This window comes from Arachis hypogaea, chromosome 12 (genome assembly GCF_003086295.3).
Source record: "Arachis hypogaea cultivar Tifrunner chromosome 12, arahy.Tifrunner.gnm2.J5K5, whole genome shotgun sequence".
In the NCBI taxonomy this organism is placed as follows: domain Eukaryota; kingdom Viridiplantae; phylum Streptophyta; class Magnoliopsida; order Fabales; family Fabaceae; genus Arachis; species Arachis hypogaea.
The window spans coordinates 31,511,515-31,539,380 of record NC_092047.1 but is presented as its reverse complement, the minus strand read 5'-3'; the positions used below and the strand labels follow the sequence as shown (position 1 = coordinate 31,539,380).

At 34.3% G+C, this 27,866-nt stretch overlaps 2 protein-coding genes across 2 annotated transcripts; both read left to right on the top strand.

Annotated features, from left to right (window-relative positions):
• Nucleotides 1-4,541: 4,541 nt before the first annotated feature.
• LOC112727269 (kinesin-like protein KIN-5B) lies at nt 4,542-11,537 on the top strand. Its single transcript, XM_025776947.3, has 24 exons — nt 4,542-4,790; nt 4,914-5,115; nt 5,508-5,637; nt 5,756-5,911; nt 6,024-6,361; nt 6,442-6,580; nt 7,139-7,236; nt 7,330-7,486; nt 7,585-7,654; nt 7,734-7,810; nt 8,036-8,089; nt 8,167-8,247; nt 8,340-8,451; nt 8,535-8,621; nt 8,797-8,972; nt 9,068-9,229; nt 9,501-9,608; nt 9,704-9,862; nt 9,954-10,037; nt 10,153-10,358; nt 10,440-10,541; nt 10,641-10,750; nt 10,857-11,008; nt 11,155-11,537. Exons 2-24 carry the CDS (start codon nt 4,925-4,927, stop codon nt 11,335-11,337), a joined length of 3,132 nt encoding a protein of 1,043 aa, XP_025632732.1. The 5' UTR covers nt 4,542-4,790; nt 4,914-4,924; the 3' UTR covers nt 11,338-11,537.
• A 4,408-nt stretch (nt 11,538-15,945) lies between these two features.
• Nucleotides 15,946-16,712, top strand: LOC112727268 (zinc finger protein ZAT11). Its single transcript, XM_025776946.3, has one exon. The coding sequence runs from the start codon at nt 16,085-16,087 to the stop codon at nt 16,595-16,597; it is 513 nt and encodes a 170-aa protein (XP_025632731.1). The 5' UTR covers nt 15,946-16,084; the 3' UTR covers nt 16,598-16,712.
• Nucleotides 16,713-27,866: the final 11,154 nt, after the last annotated feature.

Genomic DNA, 27,866 nt, shown 5'->3' with positions numbered 1-27,866 from the left:
GGTAATCGTGGCTAGCGGTGATTATAAGTTGAGTGTTCAATAAGATGTAGAAATATGGTTTGGTAGTTAGTTTCTTAAAGACATATTTAGCAAATTAAGTACGGATAATTTTGCATCTTTTACTGTGGGGTAGGATTGCTTTTTTTATCACACATATCAGTGACTCAGTATCTCTTTTTTCTGTCCCTTTTTTTTGATGCCATACAACGAGCTCATCCATTTCCTACCCCTCATACACGGAGTCGAGTTCCACTCATTCGTCCAATTGCCTAAAAAATCAAAGTCTCCTTTCAGATCGGTTTCCATTTACAAAACAAATTCCTAATCTTTGTAAATCGAGAGTCCAACATATTACTAATTTCATGATTGGCTTCTTACAGAAATTGAAACCGTTCATGTGGAAAGTGAAGATCATCTACCTTGACAAAACCAGCTCCTACTGTTGCCAGAAGGTCCTCCCTTCGTCACAGCCAAAAAATTTCGATCGGAACAAGCCAATCGCCTACGCCGGAACCTTACGTTTTCTTCCATGGAAGTCAGCGTTCAGGGCTCTCTCTGCTACTTAAGTTTCATTCATGATATTTCTGATTTTGATTTTCTTTAAAGTTTACTTCTTTCATCAATTTATTTACCAAACTTACGTCGCATTAGTTATCGAAATAGATAATTATAAATGTATTTTGTTTACAGCGTAAACGAGATATGTGTATTTATAAATATAAAAATATAATTTTTAAAATTAATAAAAAATATTAGTAATTTAAATTAGACCAAATTTTTTAAAAATGAAATGTTTTAAATAATATAAAAAATAAACAATTTTAAATAATAAAAAAGATGGACGGTTTCAAAATAATAGGGGAGATAGACAGTTTTAACTCACTGATTAATGGACGACTGAGGCATCACGTGAATTAAAATTGTTCATTTAAAATCAGCACATTATTTTCTTAGTTTAACTAATATATTTAAATTAGTATTCAAAAAGAATAAAAAACAATAATTAAAAGAGAAAATTCCATTCCCCTCCCTTAAGAGATGCTAAAATGATACTTTCCTCCTTTCTATTTATAAAATGTACATTCACATCACTTGTAACTTTTAAAAAACCTCCTCTTTAATCCATTTTAAATTTTTTGTGTTAACTAATGTTAACTTTATTTATTTTTCAAGAAAAAATAAATTATTTTTTACAAAATACTCTTTAACAAAAATTTTATTTTTTGTCATTAAATTTTGCTTACCAAAATATCTTTTAATAGATTATTTTTTATTTATTTTTATCAAAATATTTAAAAAAATAATAATTATAAGATATCCTTCAATAATTTTTTAATTATTAAATTGTGATTTTATCAAAATTTTCGTTAACAATTTTTATATTTTACTATTAATTTTTCAATATCAATATATATTATTGAAAAAATTCCACTCATCTTCCCTACGAAATGCTAAAATGACACTCCCCTCTCCTCTATTTTATAAATGTACATTTCCCTCCCTTCTAACTTTTAAAAAACTTCCTCTTTAATCCATTTTAAACTTTTTGTGTTAACTAATGTTAACTTTATTCATTTTTTAAGAAATTTTTTTTAAAAAAAATACCTATTAGCAAAAATTTTATTTTTTATCATTAAATTTTGCTTACCAAAATATCCTTTACTAAATTATTCTTTTATTAATTAAATTGTATTTTTAAAAAATTTTAATAATTATATATTTTTTTTCTAAAATACCCTTCAATAATTTTTTAATTATTAAATTATAATTTTACCAAAATTTTTGTTAACAATTTTTTTTATATTTTACTATTAATTTTTAGATATCTATATATATTATTTTAACATTAAATAAAAAATTTTAGTAAGATTATTTTTCAATATCAATATATATTAATTGTTATACGTATTAACGGTGGTAAGATTTTTTTATTTAATATTAAAATAATATATATTGATATAAAATTAATAATAAATATAAAAATAATTGTTAACAAAAATTTTAGTAAAATCATAATTTAATAATTAAAAAATTATTAAAGGATAGGTATCTTAGAAAAAAATAATTTAATTATTAAATTTTTTGAAAATATTTTTGTAAAAATACAATTTAATCAATAAAAGAATAATTTATTAAAGAGTATTTTGGTAAGAAAAATTTAATGATAAAAAATAAAATTTTTGTTAATGGATATTTTTTCAAAAAATAATTTATTTTTTCTTAAAAAATGGATAAAATTAACACTAGTTAAAACAGAAAATTTAAAATGGATTAAAGAGGAGGTTTTTTAAAAGTTAGAAAGGAGAAAAATGTACATTTATAAAATAGAAGGGAGGAGAGTGTCATTTTAACATCTCGCAGGGGAGGGGAGTGGAATTTTCTCTATATTATTTTAACATTAAATAAAAAAATCTTACAACTGTTGGTATGTATAACAATTAATATATATTGATATCGAAAAATAATCTTACCAAGATTTTTTTATTTGATGTTAAAATAATATATATTGATATCAAAAAATTAATAATAAAATATAAAAATAATTGTTAACAAAAATTTCGGTAAAATTATAATTTAATAATTAAAAAATTATTGAAGAGTGTCTTAGAAACAAATAATTTAATTAATAAAAAATAATTTATTAAAAAGCATTTTAGTAAACAAAATTTAATGACAAAAAAATAAAATTTTTGTTAAAAGGTATTTTTGTAAAAAATAATTATTTTATCTTAAAAAATGAATAAAGTTAACGTTAGTTAATACAAAAAATTTAAAATGAATTAAAGAAAATTTTTTTTAAAAGTTATAAAAAAATATATATTTTATAAATAGAATGAAAAAAATATCATTTTAACATCTCAGAGAATAAAAAAAATGAAATTTTTACTAATTAAAATAATTAAATTATTTATTTTTTAAAAAATTCTGTTCCTTTATTTTTGTACAAGTTTAACACTTTAACTAAATGATAAGGTTAGGCACATCACAAACATTTATAATTACCGTCCTCATTAGAAGAGTTACTATCTTTTAAACCTGGAGTTATGTGGTCCAACTTGCCAATCGACCCAACACGTATAGTATTATCACATATCAGCCTCCCATAGCCACGCTAGCTACAGATCACATATAGCCATCACAGAAAGCACCATATAACTTTCAAGGTAAGAAACTAAGCATTCAACTAGAATAAATGAATAATACATACATGCTAGGAATTTTAATATGTTGTGGAATGCACTAGTTCTCAAGGCTTGGTTAAATTTGTGCAAATTGATGAATCATATAGTCAAAGTGATATATAATACTTTGGATATTGTTATTGATGATGATGTCATTGATGAAGATCGGAGTGGCAATGAGGCAATTAGAGATGAGTTTTCGTCCTACCTTATCCTGTCTCATCCTATAATAATCTGTATCGAATTCGCTTCGTTTTTACTTGTGGATAGTAAAAAGTTAAATTCTAACCCGCTTTTGTGGGTACTCGTTCCGTTCCTATCATTATTAAAATTTAACAAATAAAATTAAATTTTAAAATTTATATAACTATCATTACATATGTAATATAAATTAAAATAAAAATTTAAATATGATATAATATTATTAATCATTTTACTAATTATTTTATATATATATTACATATATTATATATTAAAAGTATATATATTTATATATATTATATATATACCAAGACGGGTAGAGACGAATTTAACCTAAACTCGACCTCGTCTCACTCCGTCTAAGAATCCGTCCTGTTAAAAATTTGTTCGGCACGAGGACAAATAATTATCCATTTCGAATGGTAGGATGTGGTGAATACTCACGAATTTAAAAATAGTGTTGTCACTCCTAGATAAAAATGGCAATATAATTTTTTTGAATTGAATTCACTTTAGATAAAATGGCAACATAATTCTTAATGTGACATTGACGATAATATTGTGTGATTTACGCCGTGGATTGACCATAATATTATGACTTACTAGCGGGTTATGACCTACATGATAAATTTGGAATATCAAAATAGCAGCAAGAATTAATTATAATATTCTAATTCTAATTTTAGCATTATAAGAAAAAATAGCGTTGGTATAAAAAAATTGTTACAAAAATTTCTAATGTGTTTGCAAAATAAATTTGTAACAAAAGTAAATAATTGACGATTTTCAAAACCAAAAAAAAAAAAAAAAAGACGATTTCAATTTTTACATTCACTCTGACAACTAAAACAGTATACTTAACCTATTTTTTACATTATAAATCAAAGAAAATAATTCCATAAATTTCTAATACATTCTTAGATATTTAATATTTAATATCTATCCCATGAAAAACATGTGAGATGGGACTGACATACATGTTGGTTGTTAAAAAATTCATGTAACATTATTAAATCCAAAATTAGATTGTCACCTACAATTCAAACTTTTTTCCGTAGAAAGTAGACACTATATTGGAGCTTGTCCAAATTTATTTAAATGAAAAATTAAAAAAGGCGAAGTTTAAACTTTAAATATTGGGTTTGCCGTGGCTCTAGTGGTTGGAACTCGCTCAACGGCTATCCCAATCTATGCTACAGTACAACACTATATACTCTCAAATAGCCGTTGCTACTTCACCTTCTCTTTTCAATTTGAATTTCTCTTCATCACTCTCTCACAACAATAAGAACGCGAAGGGGAAGAAAGGAAAAATCACCGAAAAGCAAACAACTCGAAAAGGATCTCTTTCCTCAGATTCTCGGATTTAATCTGCTTCTCCCCTCAGCTCAGACTCACCACCACAAGGTATATTATCCTCTCACGTTTTGCACTTTAACGTTACTTTGGTAGTTTAAAAAAATAAAATCACATGGCAACAAGTGTTTTTTTTTTTAATTCTAATGTCTGTTTTGGGTTTGATTTTTCAAGGTTAAAAGAAAATGATGCCAATAACGCCAGATCAGTGCAGCAAGAAAGTTGGATCAGGGATGACGGCGTCACCGTCTCCGTTTCTAACGCCTCGACCAGAACGACGTCGACCTGATTCAAGAGGCTCGGATCGGAACTCTAATAAGAACCACCGTCACGAAAAAGATAGCGAGACTAACGTCCAAGTTTTACTTCGCTGCAGGTCCTCGTCTTCTTCTTCTTCATGAATTTTACCTTGTGCTTCGCAATTTTGAGATTTTTTTCTTCATATATGTATTATATTGTGTTAGATTTTGGACCTGGCAACCTAGCAACTAGCATTAGTTTTATGATCCAAGCTTCGTGTACTGTGTTTTATCTGTGGTGTATAGTAAGAATTTTGAATTTTGAATTTTGTATTGCAGATTTGTATGTCTTTTATTGATTGTTAACTAGCCATGGATCTCTCTGAATGTTATGTTTGGTTTACTTTGGATTAGCATTTTTTAGGGTTAATAGATGTTATCATTGAGACAAGAAATGTTGTATTTCTCCAAATTATGGCTTAGCTAACATGCTCTTGGATTGTTGTTTTATTTATTTTAATTTATTCAGGCCATTAAGCGATGATGAACAGAAGTCGAATGTTCCTAAAGTGGTGACATGTAATGAAAACAAAAGGGAAGTTACTGTTATGCAGACTCTAGCAAACAAGCAAATAGATAGAGTATTCACCTTTGACAAGGTATGCAATACTTGCTTTGCTTCTATTTTAACTATCTTACTTTGATGTGAATTTCTTAGTTGTAGCATAGTGTGATCATTCTTTGGTTAACATTTCGACTTCCTGTTTATTTGGCAAGGTTTTTGGACCTAAAGCACAGCAAAGATCAATCTATGACCAAGCAATTGCACCAATTGTCAATGAAGTTCTTGATGGATTCAATTGCACTGTCTTTGCTTATGGCCAAACTGGGACTGGTAAAACTTATACAATGGAGGGTGGGATGAGAACTAAGGTATACAATACACTATGTGCCACTGCCCTAATTTCCTGATGCTAGTTAAAATGGTGTAGTGTTTTTCTTTTTTATCAAAGAAATTATCTAATGACATGATTAATTTGTTTAGGGTGGTGATTTGCCTGCTGAGGCTGGTGTTATTCCACGAGCAGTTCGCCAGATTTTTGACATTTTGGAGGCACAAAATGCTGACTACAGCATGAAAGTGACTTTCCTTGAACTTTATAATGAGGAAATAACTGATTTGTTGTCCCCAGATGAGAATTCTAAGCCCATGGAAGAAAAACAGAAGAAGCCTATAAACCTTATGGAAGATGGAAAGGGTTGTGTGTTCGTGAGAGGCCTTGAAGAAGAATCAGTTTACAGTGTAAATGAAATTTATACCCTGTTGGAACGTGGAGCATCGAAAAGGCGCACTGCAGAGACGCTGCTTAATAAGAGAAGCAGGTAGACCTGGTTTCCTTCAACTAAATTTGTTACATTTCTTGTTATTCAAATATCTTTTAATGAATATTATTTTGTTGCAGCCGTTCCCATTCAGTGTTCACTATTACTGTCTATGTGAAAGAAACAGTAATTGGTGATGAGGAGTTAATTAAATGTGGCAAGCTTAATCTTGTTGATTTGGCGGGATCAGAAAACATATTGCGGTCAGGAGCACGTGAGGTAATGAAGAGCTTCCTCCTTTATCTCACCTTTTTGTGATTAGTGCTGCATGGTAATATGTAATTGCAATTTGTCTTTTTATAAATGAGATAGATATAGAGCAACGTGGGGTAATGAAGAGCTTCCTCCTTTATCATCTCAGCTTTTTGTGATTAGTGCTGCATGGTATTATGTAATTGCAATTTGTCTTTTTATAAATGAGATAGATATAGAACAACGTGGTAAGAGAAAATGATCAAAATATGGCTCCTTTATCATCTCAGCTTTTTGTGATTAGTGCTGCATGGTATTATGTAATTGCAATTTGTCTTTTTATAAATGAGATAGATATAGAACAACGTGGTAAGAGAAAATGATCAAAATATGGCTCATATTTGTCACTAAGTTAACTTTTCCAGATATATCAGCAGTGGATTACCTTCTCCAACTATAGCTTGTTTCTCTTTGTCTATCAAAATATGAGGACTATACTTGTTTCTCAAGTATGCAACTGAATGTTAATATTATTGAAGCATTAAATATCAGCATATCTTCAATGCTGTGTGACAAAATTTGCAGGGACGTGCTAGAGAAGCAGGGGAGATAAACAAAAGCTTACTCACCCTCGGACGTGTCATAAATGCACTTGTGGAACATTCTCCCCATGTGCCTTACAGGTTCACCATAACACCATGTTCCTGTGCTGTTCAGAATTTGAAAGACATGTATCTTATATTATGCATGCCACTTGGTGTTGTTTATTGTTTCAGGGACAGTAAGCTTACTAGGATTTTGAGAGATTCCTTAGGGGGTAAAACAAAAACATGCATAATTGCTACCATTTCACCATCTACTTATTGTTTGGAAGAAACATTAAGTACACTAGATTATGCTAGTCGTGCCAAAAACATCAAGAATAAGCCTGAGGTCAGTTATTAAATGCAGTTATTATCTTCTTTTTTTTAAATTTACTTTATCATTTTAATTTGCTTTGTGGTGAATGTCACTGCTTATTCTTTTAACAGGCAAACCAAAAAGTTTCAAAGGCTGTTTTGTTGAAGGACTTGTATATGGAAATTGAGAGAATGAAAGAAGGTACATTCAACATTATCATCTTAAGTTTTGGAATATAGGGAGAATCTTGTATCAAACCTTTTTTCCAAAATGAATGCAGATGTGCGGGCTGCTAGGGAAAAGAATGGTGTATACATTTCTCACGAAAGATTTGCCAAGGAAGAAGCTGAAAAGAAGGTCAAGCATACTTGTTTTCAATATCTACATATCTGCCTAATGTTACAATAGGTTTCGTCTTAATTTTATTTACATCATTCTCTGATAAGAATAGCAAGATTAAGGATGTCTACACTCCCAAGTTTTTAGCAGAAAGCTCAAATAATAAGATTAAGGATGTTCTGTATCTTGTGATATTACCTATTTCAGTTTCCGCAATCTAATATTGGCTTGTTATCTATTCAGGCAAAAGATGAGAGGATAGAGCAATTAGAGAATGACCTCAGCCTTAGTCAAAAGGTATTCCCTGGAGTATATCAGGTTGACATTTTTCTATTCTGTCCCCAAATCTTGTCAATAATTAATTTCAATTTCAGGAAGTTGACAAGTTCCGTGAGCTCTATCTAACAAAGCAAGAACAGAAACTAGATTTGGAATGTGAACTGAAGGATTGCAAGGTGCGTGGAGGCAAAACCTTTTTTCTCTATTGCTAATCACTTAAAAGTTTCAGATTAAGAGTATCTTATCTCAAATTAAACAACTGCTTCAGGAAAAATTAGAAAAAACTAGCAACACCTTGCGAGATCTCCAAGAGAACTACAGGCTGGTAGTTTCAACATTGAAGGAGAAGGAACATACAATTTCCAAGCTACTGAAATCAGGTTTATTATCAATTGTCGCATGCTGGCACATTTGTGCTGTTTTTGTTCAGTATATATGATTTGCTTTATTTTATCTCCAACAGAAAATGCCTTAGTCGGGCGTGCGAAGGAAATGTGTACTGATCTGCAGATCGCATCAGATCATATTGATTCACTCTCCTCAAAATTAGGTATGATTTACTATGCTCTGAACTTTGACGACCACCATAAGAAATTTTCTTCACAGGAAAATGAGACTTAAAATTATTGTTATGCATTGGATAAGAATGATCAATAGAACCTATACAGGTTTTTGCAGGATATATACTTTCTTTTCTTAGGTATCTTATTTTGTTAATCTCACAGATCAAAAAGAAAGGATGGAGGCAGAAAATCAAAAGATAATATTGAATTTCGGTTCTCTTCTAAACGAGGGCCTAAAAGGCTTGCAGACAACCATTGCTGGGTCTATTAGTCAACAGCAGAAACAACTGAGGTGCATGGAAGATCATGTCTCCTCGTTCCTCACCAGTAAATGTGAAGTAAGAAAAATGGATAAAAGAAATCTTATTTCAATTTCAATCTATGTTTGCCATATTTTCTATTCATTTTTTAACTAGCAGCAATCTTTCATCAGGCTACACAATCTCTAGAATCAAGGATCAAGAAAATGACTGAGATTTATACTTCAGGAGTAGAGACCTTGAAAGGTCTAGCCAATACATTACATATGAAAGCTTCGTCTGATATGGAGCAGATGCAGTCTCAAGTTTCATCACAGGCATTGGCTGTTGAGGAGGTAAGAGCTCATGCAAATATTGCTTGGTTTTGTTAGATACGAAAACATGGTTATGCAAATGGGTTAACTCGACTATATTTAACTAAAGTTCACTCTGCAAAATTTGGGAAATTTAACTAAAGTACTAAACTCAGCAAAATTTGGTTTATTTCAAATGCTCACATCCACCTTAGTTGGACAGTCGGTGTTGATTGTTCATGAATAATGGATATAAATTTAATGGTTCCTTTGCTTTTTACTTTAACTTTCAATCCCTTTCTCTCTTTTGTAGTTTCTTGGTACTGCTGTTCATGAAGCCAACGATGTTATATGCAATATCCAGAATTCTCTTGCTGAGCAAAAGCAGCTACTAGCTTTCTCTATCCAACAACAAGAGGAAGTACGTTCTACTTACAACTTTTCAATTTTTTCTTGGTTAAAAATATTAGAACTTAAAACAATTATTTAATCATGCTATTTCATCAATCAATGTAGGGATTGCAACAAAGTTTGACTTCAGCACGAGTGGTTTCTGAGGCAACTGTGAACTTCTTTAATGACATTCATCTGAGATCTTCAAGAGTCATGGAAATTCTCGAAGAAACTCACATTGAGAGGTCCAATCATTTAACTAATTTTGAGAAGAAGTTCAAGGTAGGCAAATATTTTGTGCCTCCGAGTTACTTATCTCGTCATCTCTAAGTTAGCCTCTCGTGGTTGATTTCCTTTCTAACACATGTAACAGGAAGATGCTGTGAGAGAGGAAGAGAAAGCCTTAGAGGAAATTGTAGCAATTTTGGCGAGATTGACTTCTAACAGAATCACTATGGTCAATCAATCAATTTCATATTCATTTTTTATTCATATTTCTCTTCTTGATATGTACAATTCATATCATGTCAACTGCAGTAGTGCGTGCTGACTTGTCGAAAAATATGTATCAGGTCTCAGAGGCATCAAGAAATATGCAGGTCATGAGTACAAAACAGTCCGAGAGACTCCAGCAAGAGATGTTCAACATTCAGCAAGTTTCAAAAGATGCAACTAAGGAACTTTGCGAATATGTAGAGAATGCAAAATGTCATTTTGTGGAGCAGATATTCTCAGCAAATGAAATCAAGTCCAGCATGGAAAATTGTCTCTTGGATTGGTAAGCTTTCATTTTACTATTTATTTAGTAAAAAAAAAAAATCAGACACATTTTTATGTGATTGTTAATTATGCTCTGTAGCTCAAAGAAAGTGGACTGCTCCAAGCTGCAATGGGAAAGTGCTCACATGTCCTTAAACAATATCCACAAGCACAGTCTTGTAAAAATTGAATCTACAGTGAAGTAAGCTTTAGATCACATATTTTAGTTTTGTTTATAATAAGATATTTGACTATAATCTGATTAGTTCTAATGCTTGTAACTACTATTGATGCTTAACAGGGATAATATCATTAAAAATGATGCTCTAAATCAGGACTATGTGTCTGCGTCATTGACTTTGGATTCAGATTATACTGCCGGAACTCGCAACTTGTTAACAGATGTAAATGGTAAATTACTAAATTATTTGACTGAAAATATATCAGATGTAAATGGTTTTCAGTTTTCATTTCTTTATTTTCTGAGGCCTGAGAAACAAAAAACTTTTACTTCCAGGTGCACTAATGCTAGACCACGAAACCAAGAGGGAAATTGATTCTATGACTAAACAGTGGTTGGAACAGCTTAACTCTGTTCAACAGAAGCATGATGAAAATATATCAAACATCTCTGTCCAAGCAGATAAAAGCCTTGTTTTAGATTACGTGGTATGTGAAACTAACGAAGAATTTAATTGTTGTTGATCTTGTTAGGGAGACAGGAAAAAATTAGCCAATAACTAACAGAATTCGCACGTCCGAAATCCAAAATTATGTGACAATCTCTTTATGATGAATATTGTTTCTGTTCTTAGGTTGACAAGAATACAAGTCCAACATCCTATAAAAGAACTGTGGTCCCAAGCCATGCTTCCATTGAGAAGATGAGAACTCAGATTACAGAAGAAGGTTCCACGCCCAACCATACAAAATGGGAAAGCAAAATTCCACTTCCATCAGCATCTCCAAATCGGACACCATTTGCAAATGTGAACTGATGAAATTAAGGCAATTGTTTAGTTATCATGTGTACAAGTAAAAAAGCTCATCAACTGATGAGTACCACTCCCATGTATCCTAAACATTTTGCAATTTGTTAGCTTACTTTAAAAGAATGATAGTTGGGGAACATTATGATGCTTGTGAACATTATTATTAGTTTAATTAATATGGGTCTGCAATGGCTGCATTTCCCAAATTTGGGGATTTGCGTATTATGGGAGAGATTTGTAACTAGGCTAAATAGGTAAGAACGTTAAACGGTGAGAGTGTTTTGGTGAATGATGGAAAATTCAAGGGCGGGAAAAAGATAGCGGTGTTAATCACAACACATCTTAGAAATCGTTGGGGCTATTTCGATACCCCCGTCACCTCTCGTCTCGCATGTGTGAGAGGAGATCGGGATATTAAATACAATTTAGAGTGTATATCTCTTTCTAAAGAAAATACTAATGTTTTCAAGCTCAAATTTGATTGGTGGTGAGTACGGGTCGGTTTGGTTCGGATTCATGATAAAATTAGAATCGAACTGATTAAAATATAATTGGTTCGGTTTGGTTTAGATTTGTATTTTTTTGTACATGTACCCGAATCAAACTAAACCGATTAAGAACAGATTGGTTCGGTTCGGAATAATTGGGTACCCGATGACTTTGAAATTCATAAAAAAAATCAAATTTTTATTTTAAAAATTCAACAAGTACAATAAACATGTAATATCAATAGAAATAATCCAAACATGTTAAACACCAAATCATTAAAAATTAAACTCATTAAAATCCAAACATATTAATAGTGAATAATCTTTGTCTAATGAAAAAGTCATATATATATATATATATATATATTTTTATTTTTTTATTTAATTAATATATGATCGGGTTCACGGGTTGGTTCGAGTTCTATACCCTCAGAACCAATACCCGAACTAATACCCGTTGGTTCCAGAACCAATTTAATTGGTTTGGTTCAGGTTCGAATGGATAATCGGGTACCCGCTACCCATGCTCACCCCTAAATTTGATGATCATTTTTATTTTTGAAGAAGAAAACTAGTAAAAAAGAAAATAGTAAAAAGAGAAAAAAAATGGTTCGTCATATTATTAAGAATAAAAGAATATATTGTTAAGTTAGATGTGTAAATCTTTTTTTAAATATTAATTCTGATCAATATAGTTAACAAATAATTAATATTATTGTTAAGAAATAATTTTTTTTGTGACTAAACAGAAAAAAAAAAACAGAAATAAAATCAAATTAATTAGCTAGATTCATATCTAAATCTATTAGTTTTATATCTAAATTAATTGAGCTCACTCTATGGTTGACTCCAATTCGAATGAATGTCTGTGCTAGAAGCAGCTGATTTAGCCATACAATCTGCAACACTATTTACATTCCTCTGAATTAAAAGAATAGAGACTTTCTAATTCCAATTTATAACCTCTTGTATATGCTTTACCAAATTCTATTTCAGAATATCCTTACCAACTATTCTTTGGTTTACCAAGAAAAGAGCTTCTAAACAGTCTGTTTCACAAATAACCTTACGAAACCCACTATTCCAAACTAGAAGTAAACTTCTCCAAATCGCATACAATTCAGCAAAAAGAACACTGCACACTTCGACTTTTCTAGTGCAATTTTTCAACCAACATCCATTAGAATTGTAAATGATACCAAAATCAGTATAGCCAAAAGGAGCAAAACAACTAGCATCTCAGAATGAACTGGAAGTGAAACCCAATGCAAACAAAGCGAAGGAGGAGACAAAAATTGATGCAAAGCAAAAATAGTGTGGAATTCCCTTACTGAACTACGAATCAAACTCACCACTTTACTAGCACTCCAAGAGTCATCTATATTAAATAAGGCATGATTCTTGCTTCTTCAAATCCACCAAATGGTCGAAACGAAAAGAAAAACATCTCCACTCCTTGCACTTCTGTAGAGCCAATCATGTAAATCCGAGTTATCTGAATACATGCCTAAAAGGTTCCAGACTTTCTTGGCATTAGGGGTCTCCCGAAGACAATGAAAAATGGATTCAGAACCATTCTGACACCGATGACAATTGCTAGATAAAGTTAAGCCACGATCCAAACAAAACTTTGCCGTTGGAATAGCATTATGAAGACGGAGTCAAATCAAGAACTTGTACTTCTCAGAAATATACAGTCGTCATACCCACGACCAATTATCACGCTCATTCCAGTCAAACTTTATTAAGAAATAATTTAACAAAACATACTAGTATTTTCTAATTTTTCAAATTATTCTTTCATATTTAAGTAAAATCACCAAATTCACAATAATTTGCAATTCACAATGCTTCATGCCCCCATATTTAAAAATTTCAGCCATGGGAAGTTATATAACAGAATTTTCTTTTACTGCTTGTGAATGCAAGCTACATATTATATATTATATATTTTCATTTATATATGTAGCTTCACCACATTGTGCTGTACTGCTGTTCCTTTTCATATTAGACTTACGTGCATAAGAAGAAAGAAGTTTCTCACACTTTCCACTACATGGACAATTCTCCGCGTAATTTTTAGCTGGCGCCTATGGCGGCTTAAGTATTTGGCTGGTTTTTGAAGTGTTTTACTAGACAACTAACAAGAAACCTAAGAGAAAAAACATGATTTTGCTACCCAAAAATGGGGTGCGCTTCACAGCAGTTCTGTTTGAATGGAGATTAATAATATTATTCCTCAGACATTTATGCGTTTACATTAAGGTTCTTTATTTGACTTTTGGTTACTAGAAAATGGTGTAATAAAATATTCCGAGAAAAATGACATGGAAGCTTCATGGAACTGTTGTGCTGGCTTGTTTGACAAGGATATGGAAGATTCATACAAGTCGATTGCTCAACCGTGCAGCCTTACTCGGTAGCATAACTGCAAAAACACTGCAAGTTGCAATCACACGCTTATTAAAGTAGTAGAGGTAACGAAGCATGTGAGGGTCACGTGGACTACTGAAAATAAAACTAAGTGATTTAGTGAGAGAGTTTAATTTTGATATACTTAATTATATAAATTAATTTACCTAGTCGTTTACTTATATCTGTTTTTTTTTTATGATTATTCATATATTTAATGTTAAATATAATTATTTTTTCTGATCTAATAATTATTTTTTCTGTTTTTTTACTAATATTGTATTAAAATTAAATTATTTAATCCAATAAAATTACTAAAACTGAAATAACAAATATTTTGATCCTCTAATAAGTAATAACAATTTTATTTTTACTCACAAATATTACGGATTTTACTATCCAATAAGACAGATTTTTAAATACGAATAACATATATTTTTACTTAAAACTTAAAAGAAATAACATTTTTTTTTCCACTTTTCAAACACATCAATTTGGCAGGTTCGACTACATATGACTTGTATATATTTTGTGTTATTGTATAATTACTATGATATTTTATGTTCTTATTTTGTTTATAACTATTCGATGAGGTTAGACATCCAATTTTATGTATATAATAAATTATAATTATATATTTGTTATATTAAAATTGTTTTATTATTTTAGCGGTAATTAGTAAATATTAAATAAATTATTTTTAAGCTATTTAGATTAATTTTTTTATTATTTCTCAAATATTATTGATATATAATCTAAGGTCTATAAGTTTTAAGAATAAAGGACACTAATAAGTAGAGTGAAAGTTTGTCCAGGGTGTTAAAGAAAGTGACAATTTGATCTCTAATAATTCTTGGGTCAGACAATCTTATTTCTGATTTTTTTTTATTTAAAGTTTTTAATGATATGAATAAATTATAGAATATAATAGTTTATTAAAATTTAAAATTGAAAAATGATCACGTATTATTTCAATAATTAGTTATAGATTAGTCCTGTATATATCCTACTTTTTAAATAGTACGTGCAAGTTTTGTTTTTGTTTTATAAATTGATGGACTATTCGTGAAGATAGATTTGTGATTAAACCTTTGAGTGTAATAAATAAAATGTTAGAGACGAAATTGTAAGACACAGAAATTACACCAAATCTGGATTACTTTAATGTTTGTTTATTCTAATTCCGTGTATTGTGATCTACGTGGGCATCACTTACTCATGAAATCATCATGATATCCTGTTTTATATTTAATTATAACCGTTATTTTTTTATTTATATAAAGATATCTATATCTTTTAAATTTTAAATTTTATTTTAGAGAATAAAATGTGATATTTTATTATTTATTTTATAAATAGGACAAAAAAATATAAAAAAAAAATTATTCAAAAATAAAAAATTATATTTTATTCTCTAAAATAAAAATTTAAAATGTAGAATATCTAAATTTCTGTATTAAAATAAATAATTTTATTTAAAGAGATATGACATGTGACAATTAGATATCTATTAGATATCTAAATTTCATCGATGAGGAATCTTCCAAATTAAGTTAGGAAACCTATTAGATACGATAGCGCGCAATTATGTAAGCATCCACGAACGTAGTTAGAACTTTTAGAACAAAGAAAGTCAAAAAGTCCAACTAAATTGTTTTTTGCTGAACAAAATAGAACCTTTCCCAGTTTCCGTGGTTTCCAAGTTGAACCAAACAATACCTTTGACTTTCTCACCAAGTAATATAACTCCCCTATAAATACACACACACACTTCCTCATTCTCCCAAAATTCATTCATTCACACACTCAAAGCTTAATTATTCACATATACGATTCATTCATTCAAATTCTTCATGACAGTTATCAAGAGAGAAAGAGAAACAAACAATGGAAAAGAGAGCATAGATTATTTGGCAAATACCCTAATGTTGCTCTCAAGTGCCATAGAATTGAAGAGTAGTGAGAAATTCGAGTGCAAGACATGTGGCCGCAAGTTCGCATCTTTTCAAGCACTTGGTGGGCACAGAACCAGTCACAAGAGACAAAAGCATAATGGTGATCATGGTGATGAGCAACAACTCAAATCAGAGGCCAAGAAACCCAAGAAGATGCACGAGTGTTCAATCTGTGGAATGGGATTCTCTTTGGGGCAGCAATTAGGTGGCCACATGAGAAAGCACAGAGAGAATAATAATAAAGGGTTTTCTTCTAATCCTATAAACCATGCTGTTGTCAAAGTTCCGGTTTTGAAGAGATCAAATAGCAAGAGGGTTATGTGTATGGACTTGAACTTGACGCCATTGGAGAATGATCTCAAGTTGTTGTTTGGAAACAAGGCACCACGAGTTGATCTTTCTTTCTTGTGATGTATAGTTAGTTAGGACTTAGACAGATATTTTTATTCGTACTTTTTTTCAATTATTTTTGGCTGTAAAGATTCATTATTGATTTATATATATTAGATGATTGATTCATTATCAAGTTTTGCTTTGTGGTGGTTTATAGAGGAGTGCTAGGGGTTAACAACTTTTGGTATTTGTAGCCATCAAATAGCCATCGATAATGGTTTTAATGGTGTGAGATTGGTGTGGGATTTCATCCAATGACTCACTTTTTCTTGTTGGTTACATGCTGGCCAGAATTTGAAAAAGTTGCTTGCCTCCTAGACTTTTCCTATACAGTTAGTGGTTTCACTATTTGTAGTTAATCATTCTTGCATCTAAATTGGGTAAGGGAAAAGCTTTTTTTTTTTTTGAATTTTATTGATGAAATGACTATAGCATCCTTACAATGTCATAACCAAGCAAAGCATTGCAAAAAGGTGGAACAGGACGGATATATTCATTACCTAGTGGGGTCCAATGAGATTTAAAAAATTATTGAGTGGTTTTTAGGATAAAAAATTTAAATATAGAGTAAAGATGTGTGTTATTTTTTTGGAAATGGACGTTTTCTTATGTATATAGAGACAGGTGGATATTGCAGAAGTGCAGGCACAACATGTAGATAATGTGTTGACTCAGCATGCAGCTCACGTGTTGGACATGTGTCCAAATCTAAAGCAACATGCAAGTTCTGTATTGACACGTGACAACCATTCGTCAACACACATAATGCGTGATTCCTACGTGGCAGGCAACATGCAGGGTGTGTGTTGCACACGTGGCGGACGTTGGTTGGATGGTTTAGCAACACGTAGCCTGTGATGTGAGTTTTCCGTCTATAAAAAACAAAGCTCGTAATCATTTTGCTTCATTCTGAAAAAAGTGTTTTTGAAGAACTGAAGATTGATGGTTTAGAAGTTATAATAAATTTTTGTTGCAAGTATAGTTTCTAAACCAAGCAATCAACCTTTCTTACAAAAGTTTTGGTTGTCACAAGTAATAAACCCCTTTAAAATTGATAACCGAAGTATTTAACCTCGGGTCGTCTTCTCAAGGAATTGCAGGGAGGTGTTCTTATTATTGGTTATGAGTCTTGTAAATTGGGGGTTTTGAAAGTAAGGAACAAGTAATTTAAATGATAAATAAAATAAATAAATAACTGTAAAATAAACTCTTAGCAATGTATGAAAATTCAGAAGTCCTATCCTAGTTATTCTTATGAGAATTGAGTTTAACTCCACTTAGTTAACCTTTACGAGAGTAAGGGAAAGTCAAGTGGATTAATTAGTTAGATTCTCAAGTCCTAGCCAACTCCTAAGGAAAGACTAGAGTTAGTGAAATTCCAGTCAATTAGAGGAATTAATCAACAATCATGATAAGTTTAATAACTCAAGAGCCTCCAGTTAATCAATTAAAGCCAAGAATATAAAAAGCTAAATAAGGATCATAAGTTTGAAATACCTCAATTGTATTAATAATAGAAAATCAATCTAAACATAAAGAGTTCATAAGCCAATTTAGCAACATAAGTAATTAAATAAAAGCATTAAAGTATCTGAAAGTAAAAGAGAAATATAAAGTAAAAAGAATATTGAATCTGATGAAGAGTTGAAATCCTAAATCTTTTAAGAGGAATCCTAATCCTAAAACCTAAGAGAGAGGAGAGAACCTCTCTCTCTAAAAACTACACCTAAATCATAAAAAGTGAATAATCGAAGGCTTCCTCATGAATGGATGCATTCCCCCACTTTATAACCTTTAATATGTGCTTCCTGGACTTGGATCTGGACCAAAAAAGGTTTCAGAAATCGCTGGGAGCATTTTTTGCAGTTGCTGCACGTGGCGTCTGTCACGCGTCCGCGTGGGTCGCGCGGTCGCGTCATCTGGGAGTTTTCCTTGTCACGCGTTCGCTTCGGTCACGCGTACGCGTCATTGTATTCTACTCAAGGCGCGCGTCTGCGTCAGTCACGCGTTCGCGTCGCTACCTTTTCGCGCTAGGCATGCGGCCGCGTCGTCCATGCGTTCGCGTCGCTACCAGTTTCTTCAAAAACTCCATTTTGTGCTTTTCTTCCATTTTTGTATGTTTTCTTTCCATCCTTTAAATCATTCCTGCCTTAGGAGATCTGAAAATACTTAACACACAAATCACGGCATCGAATGGTAATAAAAGGTAATTAAAATAAATATTTTTAAAGCATAGGAAACATGTTTTTCACATATATCACATAATAAGGAAGGGAAAGTAAAACCATGCAATATACATGAATAAGTGGGTGAAGGATTGAATAAATCACTTGATTTGAGCACAAAATATATCATAAAATATGGGTTTATCAACCTCCCCACACTTAAACAATAGCATGTCCTCATGCTAAATCCAAGATAAAGAGTAAGGTAAAGTGGTGGAATTTCATGCAATGCATTCTATTCTAAATGCAAACTACCTAAATGAATCATGTAATTCTAGTTATTATTCACTTGTATATAAAACTTACATGTAGTTAAATTAATTCATATCCTCAAGGAATCATATATGCATGGTTAAACCCTAGATAATGTTAAAGCACTTGTACAATTGAGATGGGTAAAAGTATTTCACAAACTTGCAAGATAATTAACAATTAAGCAGAGATATATGGTGATGAGCTATTGAACCCTCACTGGATTTTGTGTTTACTCTCTAGTCACTCAGTGTTTATTGGGTTAATCACTCTATTCTTTTTCCATCCTTACTTTCTATAACTTTGTTCTTCATCTAACCAATCAACAATTATGGAATATAGACATACAAAAATCATGAGGTCTTATTCAAGGTTGTAATAGGGCCAAGGTAAAGGTAAGGGTATATGTATAAGGTTAAGTAAGCTAATAAAGTGAATCCTTGATTAGTCTAAGATCTCACCTAACATACACACTTTATATAAATTAAAGTTCCTTAACCTATTTGCCCAAATTTTCCCATTTTGAATTACAAACTCATGCATTAAATTTAATTTTGTCCCATGTGCACTGATTCTTTTTTTTTTAATTTGCAATTGGGGAATTTTTGTATCCCCTTTAAATACTGAAATATTTTTTTTATATCAATGCACATGGTAATTCAATTGTTTTGATTTCACATGAGCATACTTCCCAAATTTTGTTTTTGAAATAACTTATTCTTTTTAAATTCCTACTTTGTTTCTATCATCCCATGTTCCCATAAAATTTCTCACACTTAAATTATGCACAATTTCTATCTTAAGCTAACCAAGGATTCAACTTGGGATTTTTAATTTGTTTTTCTGCTTAAGGCTAGAAATATGGTTTATAGAACAAGAGGGGATTAAAAAGCTCAAGGGGCTAACAAGGGTGATGTAAAAGGTAGGCTAATTTGGGATAAGTGAGGAAAAATTCAAATGATGGCCTCAATCATCTCTTGGTATGTATCTATATTCTATAATTGGACATATAGATTAAAACAAAGTAAAAAATACCAGAATGAAAAAGAAGGGCAAAACACACAGGAATAAGATTTATGGTTTGAATGTAACCATACAATTAAGCTCAAAACTCACAGGCTGTGTGTTCTCTAGCTCAAAAATCATATATCAGTTATGTATGTCATGCAAGTAGAAATCAAGAGTTCCCATTATTCTCAATGTAAATCTTAGGGTGCCTTTAAAGTTTTAGTGTTCCTCTTTGAAGAAATGTTGTTAATTAACTAACATGTAATGCTATATATACAAAGTGTGTGGATTGTTTTGATTCTGTTAAAGTCTCTAGTTTACTCCTTTTATTTTCAATTAAACCAAACTATTATATACTAAAAGGGTAAACTATACTAATTAATCCACATATTCTATAACTAATAAGTTTAGAATTCCAAACTAAACTAAATGGCTAAGATATAAACTAAAGTGCAAAATGCGGAAATAAAGTAAAAGATACAGCAAAAGAACAATGTATAAGTACTGAAAAATAAAAATAAAAATATAGAAGAATACAAAATAAGATAAAAAGAGTCTGTAGTGGTTCACCAAAAAGAAATACGCCAGGGATGGCGACCTCCCCACACTTAAAATGTAGCATCGTCCTCGATGCTCACTCAAGCTGGGTGTGAAGGAGTGTCATCACTGGAAGGATGGGCTGCTGATGTCTTTGTGGTGGCCGGAGGGTCTGCAGTCTCTATGAGGGTAGCAGGATCGGTCTGCTGCAGTGGAAGCGCTGACTGTAGAGGAATCTCTGGGTCTGCGGCCTGAATCTGATGTGGCTCCTCAGGATGTGGCGCAGCCTGCTATGGTCCTGCCTGCTCAGCCTGGGTGGGTGCCTCATCCTCATGATCATCCTCCCCCATCTCAGATGTATCAGAAGGGGTGTCAAGCTCGGAGGGGATGTCGCCGTCGGATCGGATCATCAACTTGAGGTGCTCATAACGTCGCTTGTTGCGACGCTCCATGCGATCCAGACGGGCGAAGAGTCGATGTACCAAAGATAAATGGGCTCAGGAGCAGGTGGATGTGCAGTGGACGGGGATGGGGCAGTGGATGCAGAAGGGGCAGCTGAAGATGTGGCTGCCTCAGCAGAAGCGGTGAGGAATGGGGGTCTGTAGCCTAAAGCTTGAAACTTCCTGCTGTGAGGGATAATCTTCTTGCAGTCTGTAGCAGGTGACTTCTCATCAGCAGGCTCCCAAGGCATGTCAGCTCGACGGCCGAGCTGGGTGATCAGATAAGGGAATAGGAGAGTGCCTCTGACATGGACCCTGGCCATGTAGTACCGGATGAATCATGGAAGATACAGGTCCTTACCCTCCATCACACACCATATGAGGGTGATCATAGCAGCGGGCAGCTCCGTCTCATGAGTACTCGGCATAACAAAGTTGCTCAGGATCTGGTGCCAAAGCCGAGCCTCATCATTCAGATACATCAGCTTGATTCCCTTAGGCATTGCTGTATTCTTTCCCATGACCCAGGGGACAGTAGGATCAAGGGCTATCCTCTGCTTGACAGCATCCCAGTCAAATCTCATATAGCGCATATCCTTCTCAGCCTTCTGGTAACCATCAGGCTGGTCTGACTTAGGCTGAAGCTGTAGAATGTCCTCAATGGCTTCCTCAGTGATCAATATCTGTTTCCCTCTGAGGTGCACTGCATCCAGGGAAGTCTTGAAATAGTTGCAGTAAAACTCTCGAATCCAGGAAGCATTGACCTCTGTCAAGTCCCTTTCCAAGAAGAACCAGCCTCTCTGTTTGATCTGATCGAAGGTGTACTGCTGTAGTTCTTCTGGAATCTTCAGAGTTCTCTCCAGGTACAGGTTCCTGGAGGTGGCAAACACTGGATACTTCAACTCACAGTATCTGTTTGCAAATTTGACTTGATCAGTGGCTAGGAGAAGCTGGTCAGCCTTCTCCTGCGGGGTAAAGTACTTTTTCCGCCAGGAGTCATCATGCAGAATGTCCAGGATGGACATAGAGGATTCGCCTCTTTTCTGTTTTCCAGTGGTCGCTTTGCCCTTTCCTTTGCGCTGGGTGTCAGACATCTTGAAAAGCAGAAATTTCAGGATATAATTGAAGAACAAAAGCTGGAAAACAAGTAGGCAAATAGGATGTATCAATGTAAGCATAAAGGCAAACGAGCAGTAGAATTATGAAATGAGTTAAGTATATGTGCATTATGGATTGTATTTGAGTTAGAAATCAGAGATGAAAAATCACAATCCAAAATGTAATATAAGTAGAATTCATGTTAAGTAGGAAAAATAATAATCATGCCTTGAGTTAGAAAGTTAAAGTAAATAGTTAAAAATCAAAAAGAGAAGTTTGAAAGTTAGATCGGTTGAGATTGAAAAAGATGTTAGAAAGTGGAAATCAGTGAGTTAGGAGAAAGAAAAATAAAGTGAGTGGCATTGATAAATGTTTCCTAGTAAAAAGAATTTCGCAATTTTAAACAACAGCCAACTCATATTCAAGCAAGAAAATCAGGTTGTTGATGATAATCATATAGATACATGAGTAACAAAAATTAAAATCTAATCATCAATAATGCAATATATTAACCAGGAAATCGAAAGGAATAAGAATGTTGGCCCGTGCGTTCATGAAATGGTTTGGGTATAGCGAAGTAATGCAAAATTCAAAATTGCCAAAACTAGAACATGAATGAAAATAAAAGAATTTGCAGAAAATTAGGCAGCATTCCGGCTAAAATTTGATGTTCCCGGGTAATAAACAGCAAGCAGAACAGTTCATATAAATTAAAATAAAGCTGCAAATAGACACAAGTAATATGAACATGAAAGAGCAATGTAACAGCAGCATGAAACAGTAAAGAACAGCATATGCAGAACAAAATTACAGAATAGGTAAAACAAGCAACAAGTACGGCACAATTATCAGGCCTAAATCCACTAACCACATTCTAACTACCTAACCACCTAGAATCCACTACAAACATGCATCTCTAACAATCCTAATTCGAACATAAACTGAAAAATATGCAACTAACTACGAATGAAAGAAAAATTGGCGTTTTGCAGAACCTGGTATGCGTATGAGCGGAGGTAAGGGCAGAGAGATAGTGGTGGGGATGTGGCGGCGCTGGGGGGCATGGCGGCGCGGTGGTGGAACAGGGGCGGTGGCAGGGGGTTCGGGTTGGGGTAATGGTGGAGGGGGGTGGTTGTGGTTGAGAAGAGGGGGTAATTGTTGTGGTGGTGGTCGGTGGAGGGGGCGGTGGTCTGAGGCTGGCCGCGGGGGAGGGGTAGCGGTGGTTGATGGAAGGAAAAGAGGAAGAAAAAGGAGAAGGAAGGAAGGAGAGAGGGGAGTGGGTGTCGCGGCGGGTCTGGGTGGTTGGGGGCGGTGCGGCGGTCGGAGGTGGTCGGCAGTGGTGATGGTGGAGCAGAGGAGGGGGTTTACAGAGAAGGGGAGGAGAAAGGGTGTGTATGGGGCGCGATGGGGTTAGGGTTCGCGTGAAAAAGGGTTAGTGATTTTGAATCCACGCGAATGCGTGGGGCACGCGATTGCGCGACTAGGTTGAAATGGGATTGACGCGGTTGCGTGATTGACGCGATCGCGTGGTTTGGGTAGAAGGTGGTTGACGCGGAAGCGTGGGGCACGCTACCGCGTCGCTAGAATTTGTGCTAGACGCACGCTTCCAGTGTCGTTCAGCGTAACTCTCTATCTCCATTTAGGGGGGCCATAACATCCACGCGCCGCGGACGCGTCGCTCACACTTTTGCATGGGATGAGTCTTTTGCAAGTGACGCGTTCGCATCACGGATGCGAATGCATGGGCCGTTTCGTGCTAAACGCACACCAGCCGCACGATTCCAGCCCAGGTTTCTGGGCGTTGGATCTTTACGCCGATTTCCAAGTCACGCGTTTGCGTGAGTGACGCGGACGCGTGGGAGGTATTTTTCGCAAATCACGTGAACGCGTCAGCGACGCGGTCGTGTGGAGCAATTTGTGCCAAAGGCACGCCTCCAGCCACGTTTTCGCGTGACTTTCTATTCACTTTCCTTTTCTACCTAATGCACTTGTGACGCGGACGCGTCAGCGACGCTGTCGCGTCGCGTGCGATTTTTTTTATATGCAATTATGCAGTATGCAATGCTGATGCAAATGCTATGAATAAAATTCAGGTTCAATGAAAATAATATAATATAAAAACAAACAAAACAAAATAAAATTGAAACAGGAACGATCATACCATGGTGGGTTGTCTCCCACCTAGCACTTTTAGTTAAAGTCCTTAAGTTGGACATTTGATGAGCTTCCTGTTATGGTAGCTTGTGCTTAAATTCATCCAGAAATATCCACCAATGTTTGGAATTCCAGCAGCCTCCGGGGTCCCAAACTAGGCATGTAAAGCTTTTGAGCAGCTTCAAACAGATTCTCAGGCTCCCGTGGTAACGAATGTCAGAACAGATTCCAGGATCCCAAACTTTGCTTTTGAATCCGCCTTTGTCTTGCTCTATATTCTTCCGTTCGGGTGGTTTAGAGGTTGTTTCCTCACCAGGGTGACCAAACGTCTTCCGAGACCCATTCAATTGAACGTGATACCAATCCTTGCACTTCGAATCGAAGCGTGGAACCTTATTGACTCTTGTACACCAGTTTTGAGTACGAGCCATTTTCCTCTTACTCTTAAAGCCACAGAGAGCTCTAAGCTGGCCATCTGTTTCAAGCAAACCATATTCAAGTTGAAAAGTAAAGATAAAGATAAAGGTTAAGGATTGTACCCACTTGAAGCTCGTATTAGGTGGTAATGGCCTTGGGATAGGTGTTTCCAGTGGTTCTCTAAGCTCTACTCCCTTGTATTCTTCTGTGAATTCCTCCACTTCTTTGCAAAATTCTTCAACTGCAACTGCGTCCTAATCAAAGTCTTCTATGTCTTCCTCGTCACTCAAGTCATACGTTGGAGGTTGAGAGAAACCTACCTCGATGTCATCTTCGTATTCACTTGGACAAGGTTCTTCAGGCTCAAGGAATTCAGTTGCGGATGTGAGTTTATGACTAGGAGAGCTTGATTCAAGATCATCACTGCCCATGGAATCAACTTCTTGGTCTATTCCGTCCAATTTTTCACAAGGTATATGCATTGGAGGTTGTGCACTATCCTCCCTGGCATCAATTTCGAGCTTCTCGGCGGAATCCTTTACAGTTCTTGATTCCCATGGAGGTTCAGCATCTCCTAAATCTTCAACCACTTCTTCTTCTACAACTATCATGGCTTCCTCCACTTGTTCCAATACAAAGCCATGCTCCTTATTGTCCACTGGAGTTTCTAGGGTCTCCTTCATGCTACGCTCTTCATTTGATTCTCCACATGTAACCATGGGAGTACTTTGAGTGCTCCGATATCGGGAAGCTATTATATTTACTACCTCAGTTAAGGCAGTAGTGAGTTCCAGTACGCCCCTTTGTATCTTTGCTTGCCCTTGAAGAAGAACACAAAGTTTGTCATTCATTGGAGGTTGGGGTGGATATGAGGGTTCATTGGTTGGGAGAGAGGGTTCATAATAAGAATGTGGTGGTTCTTGGGAGTAGTTGGATTAGGATTGTGGTGGATAAGGGTCGGATGGTGGCGAATGGTGAAAAGGAACTTGTGAGTGTGGTGGTTCAAAGCTACGTTGAGAGGGTGGTCTATAAGCACAGGGTGGGACTTGTTGGTAATTACAAAGTGGTCCACCATATCTACCAGCTTGGTATGCATTGTAGAATGGTCCTTGCCCATGATATCTCGGAGGGTGTTGTTGCCTAAAGGGTTGATCAGATCCTTTTGGCTCCATCCATCTTTGATTGCTTAGACTTTGATGCATATTCCTGTTATAGCTTCCACTTCTTTCAACAAATTTAGAACCAAACTCAAATCGATAGGGGTGAGAATTCATAGTAGCTAATAGAAATAAAAGGAAAAAAAAAAACAAAAACAAATAAACAAGTAAAAGAAAAATATTTACAATAACCAATAATAAGGCACACGTTTGCAATTCCCCGACAACGGCACCATTTTAAAGAACTGAAGATTGATGGTTTAGAAGTTATAATAAATTCTCGTTGCAAGTATAGTTTCTAAACCAAGCAGTCAACCTTTCTTACAAAAGTTTTGGTTGTCACAAGTAACAAACCCCTTTAAAATTGATAACCGAAGTATTTAACCTCGGGTCGTCTTCTCAAGGAATTGCAGGGAGGTGTTCTTATTATTGGTTATGAGTCTTGTAAATTGGGGGTTTTGAAAGTAAGGAACAAGTAATTTAAATGACAAATAAAATAAATAAATAACTGTAAAATAAACTCTTGGCAAGGTATGAAAATTCGGAAGTCCTATCCTAGTTATTCTTATGAGAATTGAGTTTAACCCCACTTAGTTAACGTTTACGAGAGTAAGGAAAAGTCAAGTGGACTAATTAGTTAGATTCCCAAGTCCTAGCCAACTCCTAAGGAAAGACTAGAGTTAGTGGAATTCCAGTCAATTAGAGGAATTAATCAACAATCACGATAAGTTTAATAACTCAAGAGCCTCCAGTTAATCAATTAAAGCCAAGAATATAAAAAGCTAAATAAGGATCATAAGTCTGAAATACCTCAATTGCATTAATAATAGAAAATCAATCTAAACATAAAGAGTTCATAAGCCAATTTGGCAACATAAGTAATTAAATAAAAGAATTAAAGTATCTAAAAGTAAAAGAGAAATACAAAGTAAAAGGAATATTGAACCTGATGAAGAGTTGAAATCCTAAATCCTTTAAGAGGAATCCTAATCCTAAAACCTAAGAGAGAGGAAAGAACCTCTCTCTCTAAAAACTTCATCTAAATCATAAAAAGTGAATAATCGAAGACTTCCTCATGAATGGATGCATTCCCCCACTTTATAACCTTTAATCTGTGCTTCCTGGACTTGGATCTGGGCCAAAAAGGGTTTCAGAAATCGCTGGGAGCGTTTTCTGCAGTTGCTACATGTGGCGTCTGTCACGCGTCCGCGTGGATCACGCGGCCGCGTCATCTGGGAGTTTTCCTTGTCACGCGTTCGCTTCGGTCACGCGTACGCATCATTTGTGTTCTGCTCAAGGCGCGCGTCCGCGTCAGTCACGCGTTCGCGTCGCTGCCTTTTCGCGCTAGGCATGCGGCCGCGTCGTCCATGCGTTCGCGTCGCTGCCCGTTTCTTCAAAAACTCCATTTTGTGCTTTCCTTCCATTTTTGTATGTTTCCTTTCCATCCTTTAAATCATTCCTGCCTTAGGAGATCTGAAAATACTTAACACACAAATCACGACATCGAATGGTAATAAAAGGTAATTAAAATAAATATTTTTAAAGCATAGAAAACATGTTTTTCACATATATCACATAATAAGGAAGGGAAAGTAAAACCATGCAATTTACATGAATAAGTGGGTGAAGGATTGAATAAATCACTTGATTTGAGCACAAAATATATCATAAAATATGGGTTTATCAGTTTTCCTCCAAGGTCGGTACAATGGAGGGCATTGTAAATATAGTAGTTTACTACAATGGTGAAGTCGTACGAAATACGTATGAGGGTGTGTGCTTTACGTGTGAGAATATGTTTTCGTTTGTGGTTCCGTGCACTATAACATTCGCTGAACTACAGTACGAGCTCTATCAAAGCATAGAGGCTAACATTGTAAAGAGGGTGACCAACATTCTCTACAGGAGTTCGGTTGTGGTATTTGGCAGCCTAATACAATTTGAGGTTATGCCAATCATCGACGAAATAAGTATTCAACGGATGTTTCGTATTCACCGG